Genomic DNA, 13,536 nt, shown 5'->3' with positions numbered 1-13,536 from the left:
TTGAACCATCCTTGCATGCCTGGAATAAATCCTACTCCCTCATGGTATATGATGGTTTTAATGTATTGAGTTTTTCTGTTTGCAAGTATTTTGTTGAGGATTTTTGCATCTATGTTCATCAGGGAAATTGGCCTGTTATTTTCTTGTGCTTTTGGTAATTTATTCAAACTGTTGACAGTAATAGAATCCCCAACCGTTATTATATTGCTGTCTTATTTCTCCCTTTAGGTCTGTTAATATTTCCTTTTTATATTTAGGTACTCCAATGTTGGGTGCGTAAGTATTTACAAATGTTACATCTTCTCGTTGGATCGACCCTTTTACCATTATGTAGCACCCTTCTTTGTCGGTTATCACAGTCTTTGTTTTAAAGTCTATTTTGTCTGATGTAAGTATAGATACTCCAGCTTTGGTTTCCATTTGCATGGAAAATCCCTTGTTACATCCTTCTTTTTCAGTCTGTGTGTCCATACATCTAAAGCGAGTCTCTTAGAGGTAGCATATAGATGGGTCTTGTTTTTTTATCCATTCATCCACTCTGTATCTTTTGATTGGAACATTTAGTCCATTTACATTTAAAGTAATTATTGAGAGGTTTGTGCTTATTGCCATTTTATTACTTGTTTTCTGGCAGTTTTTGTAGTTCCTCTCTGTTCCTTTCTTCCATTGCTCTCTTCCTTTGTGGTTTGATGGCTTTCTTTAGTGGTATGCGTATATTCTTTTCTCTTTATCTTTTGTGTATATACTATAGGTATATAGTATATATATATATATATATATATACACATATAACTGTATATAGGTTTTTGCTTTGTTTTGTGTGTGTGTGTGTATATATATATATATATATATATAACTATATATAGGTTTTTGCTTTGTTTTGCAACCATGAGGCTTGCATATAACAACTTCTATCTGTTGCAGTCTATTTTAAGTTGATAACAATTTAAGTTTTATCCCATTGTAAAGCTCAAGATTATTACTTTTCCCGCCCACACTTTATAGTTTCTGATGTCACATTTTACATCTTTTTATCTTCTGTATCCTGTAACCAAATATTGTAGTTTTAGGTAATTTCTTTTGTCTTTTAACCTTCTTAGTAGCTTTAGACATAATTAATCTGCTACCTTTACTATATGTGTATCTTTCCAGTGAGATGTAATCTTTCATATGTGTTCTTGTAATTAATTAGTGCCCTTTCTTTTCAGTGTAAAGAAGTCTTTTTTAACATTTCTTGTAAAGCCAGTTTAGTGGTGATAAACTTCTTTAGCTTTTGCTTGTCTGGAAAATTTTTTATTTCCTCTTCACTTCTGAATAATTTTGCTGTGTAGAGGGTTTTTTTCTTTCAGCACTTTGAATATATAGTGTCACCGTCTCCTGGCCTGTGCAGTTTCTGCTGAAAGGGCTGCTGATAGCCTTGTGGGGCTTCCTTGTCTGTAGTAAGTTGTTTTTCTCTTTCCACTTTTAATATTCTCTCCTTGTCTTTAACTTTTAACATTTTAATTACAGTGTGTCTTGGTGTGGGTCTCTTTGGGTTGCTCTTGTTGGGAACTTCCTGAGCTTCCTGGATCTGGATGTCTGTTTCCTTCCCCAGGTTAGGGAAGTTTTCAGAAATTATTTCTTCCAATAAGATTTCTCCCCCTTTCCCTTCTCCTGGGAGCCCTATGATGCAAATGTTAGTTCATTTGATGTTGTCCAGTAAGTCCTTTAAACTATCCTCAGATTTTCCATTCTTTTTTTCTTTTTGCTATCCTGATTTGGCTGGGTTCTATTGCCTTGTTTTGAAGTTGACTGATTCTTTTTTTTTTTCATCTAGTCTGTTATTGAACCCCCTTGGGGCGTTTTTGGTTCAGTTACTGTATTCGACAACCCTGTGACTTCTGTTCAGTATCTTCTTACATCTTCCATCTTTTTGTTCTCATTGTGTTCATACATTTTTTTTTCCCAGTTCTGTGAGCATCTTTTTTTTTTTTAATTTAAATGCAATTTTTAAAATCTCTGAAGTCAGAAAAGCTATCCTGAAAACTGCCTCCTTCAAACAGTTCAAGAAAACTCATTGTGCTTGACACACAATGTTACATTAGTTTCAGGTATCCAACTTAGTGATTTGACAGCTTTACACATTATGTCCTGCTCACAAGTGTAGCTACCATCTGTCCTGTTGCATAGCTATTACAACATCAACGATATATTCCTTATGTTCTGCTTTTTATTCCTCTAAGTTACTCATTCCATAACTGGAGCCCTGTATCTCCTGCTCCTTTGCCCAACCACCCACTGTCTTCCCCTCTGGCAACCATCAGTTTGCCCTCTGTATTTATGGTTCTGATTTTGACTTTTGTCTATTTATTTTTTTAGATTATACTTACGAGTGGAATCATATGGTATTTGTCTTTCTCAATCTGACTTACTTTTAGTTAGCATGATACCCTCTAGGCGCATCCATGTTGTCTCAAATGGCATGATCTCATCCTTTATGGCCGTGTAATACTCCATTGTGTATATATACCACATTTTCCTTATCCATTTGTCTATTGATGGATACTTATGTTGCTTCCATGTCTTAACTGTTGTAAATAATGCTGCAATAAACAGGGGCATTTTTATCTTTTTGAGTTAGTGTTTTCATTTTTGGTGAGCATCTTTACCACCATTATTTTGAACTCTTTATCAGGTAAATTACTTATTTCTACTTAAGTTTTTTCTCTGAGGTTTTATCTTGTTCTATCATTTGGAACATACTCCTCTGTTTCTTCACTTTGCTTGACTCTCTGTGTTGGTTTCTATATAGTAGATGAAACAACAACCTCTCGCAGTCTTGAAGGAGGGGCCTTGTGTAGGAGATGAACCTTATTGTTCAGCCCTCCCCCAGCTCTTTGTTCAAACCATCCTGCTTGTCCAATCAGCCTATTATATTTTTAATAGTTCCCAGTAGTTCAGAATGTGCCAAATCAGTCAGTGTTGCAGAGGGGAGGATCTCAGCACCTAGATTCCAGCTGACTGGAAGCCAAACCCTCAGGCATCAACTTTTTAAGGTATGCAATATATAGATAGTCTTGTGGGACCACAAGTGTAAGCCCTACTGGCCAGGAGAGCTGGAGGTGTCTCCTGGGTAGAAGTTAGAAAAATCGGTACTCCAGACAAGTGTATGAGCTCTTTTCTGGGTGATACTAGTAAGCTGGTGAAAGGCAGAGGGAGAACATCAAGATGGCCTCCACAGCCCACTTTCTTTGACAGCAGTCCTCTAGACCACTAAATGTATGCCAGACCTGAAGCCTGCTCTAGCATAAGCAGAGAGGCCTCCTTCGGAAAGACTGGGGAGAGGGGCGGGGGTGGTGGTGCCTGTCTCCTGTCTGTGCAGCACCCGAGGGGTGGTTGCCTGCCAAGAACCATCTCTCTCATTGTCATAGGGTCATGGTATCCAGAATGCAAACCCCCCTGGGGGCCACTAGAGCCAGATGATCAAGGGGTGTCCCCTGGGCAGCAGTGCAAAAACTAGAACTCCAGACATAAAAGCCAGGACATGAGAGGCACGTAAAGTGCCCCTCCAGGAGACCCTGATGCCCTGGAGTGCTGCAGAGCGTGAGCACAAAGAGAGCGCACACCCTCCGAGGTTTCTAGAAAGGATTACAGTCAGACCCTAGATGTGTGTGTCATTAGAAACTTGCCCCTCAGGCCACAGTTGTGATGTTTAGCTAATGGTCCTCCTTCACAGAAAGACTGTGCTCCTGGGTCTGTTGCCTCTTGCTGTACCTTGGGGGTGGTAGCTGTTTAAGAACTCTTTCTCTGGTGGTTACAGTCCTGTGGGACTTATAAGTGAAAATCTCCTCCCAGAGCCACATGATGGAGAGATGTCCCCTGGCAGCAGGCACAAAAATCAGAGCTCCAGGCAGGGGTACGAGCTCCTTTCTGGGTGACACGATTATTACAGTCCCAAGGGACAAAGAACATAAGCTCCCCTGGCCTTCAGAGCCAGGTGATCAGGAGGTGCTCCCTAGTTGGCAGCCACAAAAATCAGGGTAATAGATGTATGTAAAAGCTCCCTTCTGAGAGATCCTGGTGCTCTGGAGCACAGCAGAGGGAGTGTGTGAATGTGGTATCCACTAGTCTCGGTCCCCAGAGAGTGTTCCAGCAGGCTCCTAGATACATGGGTGAAATAACACACCTGTCCTTCAGGCCAGTGCTTTAATATACGCAGGTAAGCCTCCTTCACTTTAAGTCTGGGCACCATCACTGCCTCCGACCTGGGCCCCCAGGTTTGTGAGTCTTAAGTGTCTGAGCCTTTTAAGAGCAGTTTCTCAGATCTGTAGGGTCTTGGGACACAAGCCTCATTGGTTTTCAAAGTTCCATGTTTTGAGGGCTTGTCTCTCAAGGTATGTGTTAAAACTTGGGATGCCTTATGTACCATTTGAACCCTTCACTCCTTTGGGTTTTGAGTTGCATGCTGGTTGTGGGTCACCATGCAGAGATGGGGTTTATAGTGAGATTATGTCCCAGCCTCTCCTACCTGCTTGCATATGGTTTAGTTCTCATTTGCCCAGTGGGTAGCCATCACTCAGCTAGCCTTAAGGGGTTTTTTTTAAGAGGAAATTGTCTGTATGTAGCTATAGACTCAGTATGTCCACGAGAGGAGATGAGTTCAGGGTCTTCCTAGCTCACCATCCTGAACCCTATTTACCAATAATAGATTGTATTATTAATTTTGAGGTTAAACCCAAACTCTGTTTCTCATCGCTTAGTAAAGGAATCAAAGAAATTGGTTTGGGATGTAAAGTCACATGTTAATAAAACACAAATATCCCCTCAAGCAGTACTCTGAAGAAGAGAGAGTAGTTTCTCTCTTCTCCAGAATGCGTTTCAGTAAAAGAGAACGAGAGGCGGTATCACATAGCACTAAAGAATGCAGACTCAGTTTCAGCCTTTCTGGTTGAACCATTTCAGACCCCTCAGCTCTTCGGGCCTCAGTTTCTGTGTCTCACAAATGGTGGGCAGCACCTTGCTGTTGTGAGGATGAAAGCATCCCTGGTGCCTGGCACCTGGGGGGCCCCCAGGGTTTGTTCTTACTCTTGTCACCATGAAGTAGTCCTCGTAGGCCACACGCTGACTGTAGACATTTTATGGTATAATTGTAGCTCACACAATATTTTTCTTTTTTAAAAGGAGAAATTGTCGTAAATGAAGTCAATTTTGTGAGAAAATGCATTGCAACGGACACAAGTCAGTACGATCTGTGGGGAAAGCTGATCTGCAGTAACTTCAAAATTTCCTTTATTACGGATGACCCGCTGCCGTTACAGGTGTGTGTTAATTCTGTGCTGTTTTATTGGGTCAAGGATTTGACTCTGAGCGGTACATGTAATTACATAAAGCACAGGTATGGAAAATTATAATAAAATCGTTGAGTGATTAACAATGTTGGGAACGTATTATATTAAACTTCAAAATCGTAAGGAGGATGTTGGGATTCAAGGAGTAGAATTTGTGAGATGGTTGGTCACCTTGCTTTTTTCTCCTGTGATTTTTGCTTGGATATTCTTTCAATAGTGGAGTTAGTATTTTCTTTCTTCTGCATATTTTAAATTGCTTTTAAAAATGAAGCTATCCTTTTTTTTTTTACTAGTCCTAAAGAGAAAAGCTTAAGTATTTATAGCAAATAATTGTATAAACACAGCACGTTTTATAGATTTCATAGTATTTTTAACCAATTCCTTTTCTGAAACATCAAATTCTAGTTTGAAATTTCAATTTCAATTAGAATGAAGAAAAATATTAATAAAATTTTTCTTTAATAACCCTCTTGCCATTTTATGGTCTCACTGGAAAACAGTAGTACCGTTGAATTTTGGTTTTTAAAAGTTCAGGTATTCATATGATTAACTTAAAAATTCTGGACTTTTCCTTGGCTCTTCTATTTTGGTTTGTAAAATGTTATGTACTTTTATCCCCTAGATTTTTATTTATAATAGCACTTGTTCTCTAATCAAATATTTGGATAATTAATGTAAACTTTTGACTGAAGTGTCTGACTCCGTATACATATATTTCATATAGTCATTCATTAGTTTACCAAAATATTTAAGTTACATTTGTGTGTTTATTGCAAACTATTGTAGGTATATTTAGACTAAAGGCATTTACAGATACCTAGTATATAGACATACTGATTTATTTGTCTATAGACTTGGGTTTTTCCCCTTTGTTTTTAGCTTCATTTTTATCTGTGGCTGCAGACTTCACTGTAAATGAGATGCATATACTTAAAATAGCTCACATCTCATACCACTGATAGGGGAAATAAACCAGTACTCTACTGACAGCAGGTTAATCTGTCAACTATGTTCTCAGTTTAAAAATGGGTATAAAGTGTTTGTTGACACGTTAAAAAAAAAAAAGAGCTGTAGTTTGCCTGAAGATTTTTATTTCTAGTAGAACTTCTGCTCTAAAAATTACTTTCTAAAGACTGATTTTCTAAAGTCTCCTTTGTAAAATCAAGCCATGATTTTACCCATTAAAATCTGATGACTTAAGAGTCTCTTTTTCTTTATTATTTTATTGACGGTTTAACCAGAACTAGACGTGCAAATGGTTGCCTATGAAGTGACTGATAATATTACATATCTTGGATATTATAACGGTATTATCGCATACAATTTAACCTCATTTCATATTTAAAAGTATGGAGAGAAAGGTGGAGAGAGTGTGAACACAGCATGTGTTTCTTTTTCCTTTTCATGACTGAAGTGTGTTCTAAGATACTCCCTCCTTAGAACTGTCATAGTTCTGCAGACAAAAGCTTTTTATTCTTTTTAGAGATAGTCATCATAGTTTTTTATCACATGTAAGAGTAAGTCTGTTACTCACCCTTTGAGGTTGTTGGGGAAAGACTTAACGTGAACATAATTTTTATTTCAGAAATTCCATTACAGAAACCTTCTTCTTGGTGAACATGATGTCCCTTTAACGTGTATTGAGCAAATTGTCACAGGTATGTAGTATTCTTTACTCAGTCCATAAAAAGCTGATTCTCCTCAGGAAGTATTGCTTGAAGAATCACACCTCTCAAATATTTAGGTTGGAATTTTATTTCTGTAGGTTTATGTTCCCCCCCCCCCGCCTTTTTTTTTGAGTCCCAAGAATATTAAAGTCGATAAATTATTTTTTTAAACATTTATTTATTTTAGAGAGGGAGAGCAAGCGTGAGCAGGGGAAGGGAGGAGGGAGAGGGAGAGAGAGAATCTTAAACAGACTCCCTGTTGAGTGCCGAGCCCGACGCGGGGGAGCTCAATCCCATGACCCTGAGATCATGACCTGAGCTGAAATCAAGAGTCAGACACCAACCAACTGAGCCACTCAGGTGCCCTGAAGTCAGTAAGTTATTTTTAAATGGAAATATAGCGTATTTAGCTTTTTATGTTTTCTAAGTATTTGTCTTCTTTTTAATTAAAAAAGACATTAAATGTGTCTAGATGGTGGTGATTTTGTGCAAGGATCACTTAAAATATAGTCAAAAGCAAAGTTAAAACCGATCCCCTTTCCAAGTTCTGTAAATTGTAGAAAATATGAAAGATTCCAGAGAAGCAGTGGGTAACCTTCTAATTATTTACAGTAATAATTTGTTAAGGTATACTAAAGAGTGAGTAACAAAAAGAATTTTTACACATATTTTCTTTATTTTTTCATTTTTAGTAAATGACCACAAGAGGAAGCAGAAAGTCCTAGGTCCCAACCAGAAACTGAAATTTAATCCAACAGAGTTAATTATTTACTGTAAAGATTTCAGAATTGTCAGATTTCGCTTTGATGAATCAGGTCCTGAAAGTGCCAAAAAGGTAATACTATTAAGCTTTATCAAGTTTTCGGTTTCATACTATATTTACCAATATCAGTTCTGTATGGAAGTTCTTTTTTCTCAGTTGCTCAGATTTTTTTTTTAGGGGAAGTCATCAGATATTTCCTTAGGTAAAATAAAAGCCAAGAATGTTAATAGAACTATTTCCTTGGACTAATTTATGGTTTGGCTGCTTTAAAGTATTCTCTATAGGTTTTTAGGTTTTTGTTTTTTTTTTTTTAATCAGCTCCTACAATACTAGAAACTATGATGTGGAAATTAGTATATCTTTTGCATTTAGACCATTACCAGCTTGTTTCTTTCTCGGTTAGAAATTCAGAAAATACCTCAGAACGTCATCAATGAGCTAAAAGTTAGACTTAAGTTACGTAAGGATTAGGTAAAGGTATAGTTACGGGAGCGGCCTAATAATTATTAGTGCTTTAAAGAAATCTTAGTGAATTAATTTGAGTGCTATTCCACAGGAACAGCTAAAAGCTAGGGACTTTTTAATTGGCTTTGTTTTTCTCCTGCCTTCCGGGGAGTGTTTATTGCCTGCTGGTGGAGTAAGATTCACGGGCAGAAATTCCCACTTCCTTGATCCCACATTTTGGCTGTGGCAGAGGAGTGAAGCTGGTGGACCTATTGCCCTACTGGTCCAGTCTATGATGCAGCAAATGCAGAGAATCTAACACTTTCCAGGAGTCTGCTCCCACACGTTGGAAATAAAGGAACAGTTTCTTAGTGAAGTGGAACCTTCTCTCAGAAATGAGTCCGCTTTTGCACCACCCCAGAATGCACCGGTGCATTTGGTTTCCATGGTTAGTAGACTTACTGCAGTGAATTTTCTGTTGATATCCAAATGAGGCTGTCAAAAATATTTAAGGCAGCTGTTTTCATACACTTTGGTGAGGACATTGTAGATTTATTTTTAGAACTTAGAATCAACAGTTTCCTCACAGGAAGGCAAGCATAAGATAAATATCTGAACATGCTGGACCTTGAGGACTAGATGATCTAGCAGAGTGATAGCGGGCTCTCTGGCTAAAAGTTTTCAGGTGGAGTCTGTAAAGCCGTCTTTCAGCATGCTGCGTTACCAAAAACTCAGCTAGGTAGCTGTAACTCATTGGTTCACATTTTGTAGGCCCCTCTCATCTGTTTAGTTCTGCCATTTGTGATTTTGGCATTTTACTAACTTGAGATGCCTACTCTTCTATAGAAAGACTTTAAGACTAGTTAGGTCGTAGGCTGTATATAAAACATTTTAGCTGAGTTACTTTCTTGAGCTTAAATATATATTTGTAATTTAATCAGTCAAAACATCAAGAATCTGCTTGTGAAAATCTTAATTTCAGGATATATAGCATTTCAAGAATAGCGACACCATAGAATGTAAGAGATTTAGTTAGGACAGGATTTTTTTTAAGTAAGAAATTGATACAGTTGCCCAATATTCTTTCAGAAAGTTTCCCTCTCTCCCACTCTCAACTGTATTTTTCAGATGACTCTATTTCATTAATTGGAAATCATAATTATTTGGCTTCATTCTTGAGCCTTCTAATAAACACCTGCTGGTCATTTTTAATGTGTGAGGCAGTGTGCTTAGTGGAGAAGATAGAGCATGAACAAATGAAAATTGAACAGTGGTACAAAGTAGTGGCATAAAAGATGTTGCCACGTAAGTGATTAGTTGCCAGATGAATGAAACAGTTAAGTGCTCTGGAAATTCAGGATCTCCCTTGTCTGTTGTGCTGCTGGTAAGTGATGAAGGGGGCCGCACTGAACTGTCTGCATGAAACAGCCTAGTCCAACTGTTTATGCCCTTTCCCAAGACTGGATTTCTGGCACAAATCCTTTCCCCTCTGTCTTAAAATATTAAAAGCATATAAGCTCAGGCCTGAAAGAAATGCTTTTTTTTGTCTTTTGTACAGTCCTGTTGTGGGGAGGGGCAGGTGCAGGAAAGAAAATTAGAGGCAATAAGAATATAAATAGAGAAATTTTCCCCTGATTTACGTTTCAAACACAGAGGTTAGGGCATGTGTGCTGCCAAAGCTTACTGGCTTCATGAGTTAAAAACAAGAATTCTAGCATATTTTTTTATTTCAAGTGAAAGTTTTCATCTAAAATTAGGTAACAGTTGGGAAGTTACAGCTTGATTTTACCTCCCGGAAATTTTGAAAGCTAAATTTTCTCTGGAAATGCTCTGATTTTATAAGTTGTTTTAAAATGACCAGATGCACATTCAGAGTTCTCTGGTGGGTAAACCACTGATTAGCTTTGAAATACCAAAAGCATTTATATTTCTGTTTGAAATACGAAATCTCGAAATGCTAAATTGGTTCAGATTTTGTTAAATATTACTCTATAACCTTCTGGTAGTCTAGTTGGTGTTGCCTAAATTGTGTTATGACAAAATTAGATGACACTGTGCTACTGCATCCGTTAGCATTCATCCTTATCCTTGGTCTGTCACAAATAAATAAGGATGTTTGGGACAGATCTGTATAAAGCAAGAAGGAATTTTATATTGCAGAATTGGATGTCTAGCCTCAAAGCAACTTGGAGCCACCCTTTCCTTTTGAAGAACCTCTTTTCGAAATGGAGGGGCAAAAAAAATCGTTTTTAATGATTTATCGCTTATAAAATATATATGTGTGTGTGTACATATATATAAAGATGGTAAGTGAAACGTATGCCCTTTGTTTCTACTTTATACTCAGTTGATTGTGAACCACTTGTCAGGCATACTTTCTAAAAGTGAAAATTCAGCCCATCTATTTAAAGAATAAGTTGGCTTTTTGTGAACTTTTTTTTTTTTTTCCCCTTGAATCTGAGACTTACTCCTTGGTGACTTTCAGACCACAAAATACAGGAAACCAGTTTTGTTTGCCAGTGTGCTAGAACTTGATTAGTTTGAGCTTCTCCAGTGCTGCGCCCCCAGCTGGTCTTAGAGGAGAAACCAACTGTGGGTACTTCTGGCTTCTGTCCACAAGATTGTTCTTGGTCCAGAAATCACTTCAGAAGTAGTTTACTTTTTTCCTCCAATGAAATATTTACCATCATTGAATGTCTTTAATCCCAAGATAGTCTTTGTTCCCTATGACAGCCAGGGCAGAGGAACTATTTTCAGAAGCAGTTTTTAAAGAGGTAGAGTTTTTCTAAAAATTTTTAATGCTTATGGAGTACATTGCAAAATTAGAATAATTTTACATGAAAATGAGACCTTTTTTAAGTCTTTCAAGCTCTTAGTGACAGAAGCTAAGAATGTGGACATAAGCTTTTTAAGGGGTTGTGTATGGAAAAGCTTGAGGGAAAGGATTCTTGGCTTTATTTCCCTTCTCAAAATGTCCTACATAACAGCATGAATGTAACCCAGATAGCACAAGTGGTATGTGCCTTTATCTGGGTCCCCAAAGATGCCCCTTGCTTAGATTACATAGAAATAAGTTATACACACTTGTAATTACACTACTCAGTACCAGCTTTAGTTCAGTTTGTGCCCCCCCCCATCAGCCATTGTGCAGGTGATTGAACAGTTTCGGTTTCACAAGATTGTTACAGTCTTCTTGCAATGGAGATGCTATTAGACGTACTCATTTCTTTCCTAACCTTTATAAATGTGATGTGCTATTCTAAAGGGCTTTTTAGAAATGGGCTACGTTGGGTTTGCCTAGCAGTTAGGCTTTGTTTGTTTTTGCTTTGTGACCATAAACAACATACTCCATAATGATCTGTGAATTTCTTTTGTGTAAACAAGGCCTGTGGCTGCTTTCTAAACGTGTTAGACAACGTGATATGCTCGTTTCATTGGCTTAGAGCATTTTCCTTACTATGTTAGTAAATTTTGTCAACTAGTATTTTTAGCACAGCTGCTGTTGTGCACAAAGCACCTTCAGAAAGCTACTGAGGAAAAGCAAAAATGCAGAAGTCTTCAGGTCTTCACTCAGCTCTGCACAGAGAGGTCTTTCCTGGTCTCCTTCTCTAAATTATTAACCCACTCCCTTCTCTGCCTCACCATAACACCTCGTATCCCTCCCCTGCTGGACTTTTTTTTTTCCTCTAGCACTTACAATGATGTCACTTACTATCGTTTTCTTGTTTATTTTGTTTCATGTCTGTCTTTCCCCCTCATGATGCCGGGGATCTGCGCCTGTGTTGTTCATTGCTGCAGCCCCAGGGCTTTGGATGTGGTGGATGCGCAGGAAATACCTGTCGAATGAATGACAGAGGCAGCATCTCCCCTTGAGGGATTGAATTTAATGGTGGAAGTAAAACGAAGAACCCCTATGCCCTTTTCAGCTACACTCAAAACTATGTCATGAATACTCTAAAACTCATTCAGCTACACAAGCACAGCTAACAGAAGAGACCCTTTATATCAGAGCGGTTGTTGTTCAGAGAGAGCAGAAGGGTTTCTGCAGTTCATACTATGAAATTGGCTCGGGCTAGGAGGGCCTGTGAAGAGATTGGAGTTGAACAGAGCAGGTAGTTTCCAGAGACAGCGTGGTTGGCTCCGCAGTGCAGAAGGACTTCCCAGGCAGAGTGTGGCGGAGGAGGCGGCTGGGAGTAAGGCAGGCAGCGTACGTGCAAATGTGTTGTTCTCTGACAGAAGACCACTGAGGGAAGGGATGTCTGGTAGAGGAGAGCCAGCTTGGTGAAGAATCAAGAATGAGAAGATTTCTTTTATTAGGCAGGTATCTGGGAACCACAGCAGGTTATCTGGGGGAGCAAAGTTGTTGGTCAGAATTTCATTTTTAGAAGACACTTCTTAGGCATTGTGGATTTTTTTTTTTCCTTCCCAAAATGTAGGGAAGCTCACAGAGATGCCGAAAGGTGAGTATGGCTTAAGAATATGGCTGTGGTAGTGCAGAGAAATGGAACAAAAATGAATGATAATCTTGAGGAAAGTACAACGAAGCTTATAAACTACGTATGGTGCCGAGAGGAATAAGAAGTGGTCGAGGACTTCTTCAAGTACAGATTTCAGTACTTTTGCCGCTAGAAGAAGCTCTCTAGGGAAGACTTGGACAGATTAAGGATGGGAATGCAGATCACTGCCTCCTAATTGCATAAATGGGACTGTTCTGGAAAACTTTCCTTGTAGTCAATTAACTTGAGGTATTACATAAAAGTTTCAGGAATCTTTTGTTACTGTTTTTAGTCAAAACTAAAACTAGTGATAAACTCTGTCCTCTTATTTGTATATATATTCTAATTTAGTAAGACAGGAAACATTTATTCTATAGAAGACTTTTAATATATATTTTAAACAAGAACTTGACACATAGTTACCTGTTACTAGAATTTGCACCAACCCTCTCAAACACCACTAATTGACATGGACTAACAATGAACTAAACTTTTCCTGCTTGCTCACTGTCAAAAGTATATTGTTCTGGCTTAATGCTTTTCCTTCTAAATGATATTTAACCTTTTTAAGTAAGATCTTCTCTTCTCTCCTTTCGTATGTCTTAAATTTCTTCTTTCTGCTCCAATCATTTAAGAGTATTTTCTTCTGCAGTCTAGTCCAGGGCATTGTCAACATAGGGCACTGTCCATCCTTCCTTCTCTCCAACAGCAGTTGGGAATAATATCAACCGTATTTCCATGTATGGAGCTTCTGCAGAGGCCAGGCACGCATTAAGACAATTAATCCTTACGATAGCCATAGGTATTATCTTCATTTTACAGTTGCATAAACCAAGGCT

The 13,536-nt window shown here is 38.3% G+C and overlaps 1 protein-coding gene across 1 annotated transcript in view; it reads left to right on the top strand.

Moving 5' to 3' along the window:
• Positions 1-13,536, top strand: part of MTMR10 (myotubularin related protein 10) — a 51,747-nt gene that overhangs the window by 13,931 nt on the left and 24,280 nt on the right. Inside the window, exons 3-5 of the mRNA XM_036076852.2 lie at positions 5,161-5,297; positions 6,913-6,985; positions 7,687-7,829. Of these exons, the coding sequence (XP_035932745.2) occupies positions 5,161-5,297; positions 6,913-6,985; positions 7,687-7,829 (353 nt within the window). The remainder of the gene's footprint in view (positions 1-5,160; positions 5,298-6,912; positions 6,986-7,686; positions 7,830-13,536) is intronic.

The sequence above is a fragment of the Halichoerus grypus genome, chromosome 8 (genome assembly GCF_964656455.1).
Source record: "Halichoerus grypus chromosome 8, mHalGry1.hap1.1, whole genome shotgun sequence".
Lineage (NCBI taxonomy): Eukaryota > Metazoa > Chordata > Mammalia > Carnivora > Phocidae > Halichoerus > Halichoerus grypus.
Note: the sequence above shows the minus strand (reverse complement) of the source record. Positions and strands in the feature narration are given on the sequence as shown.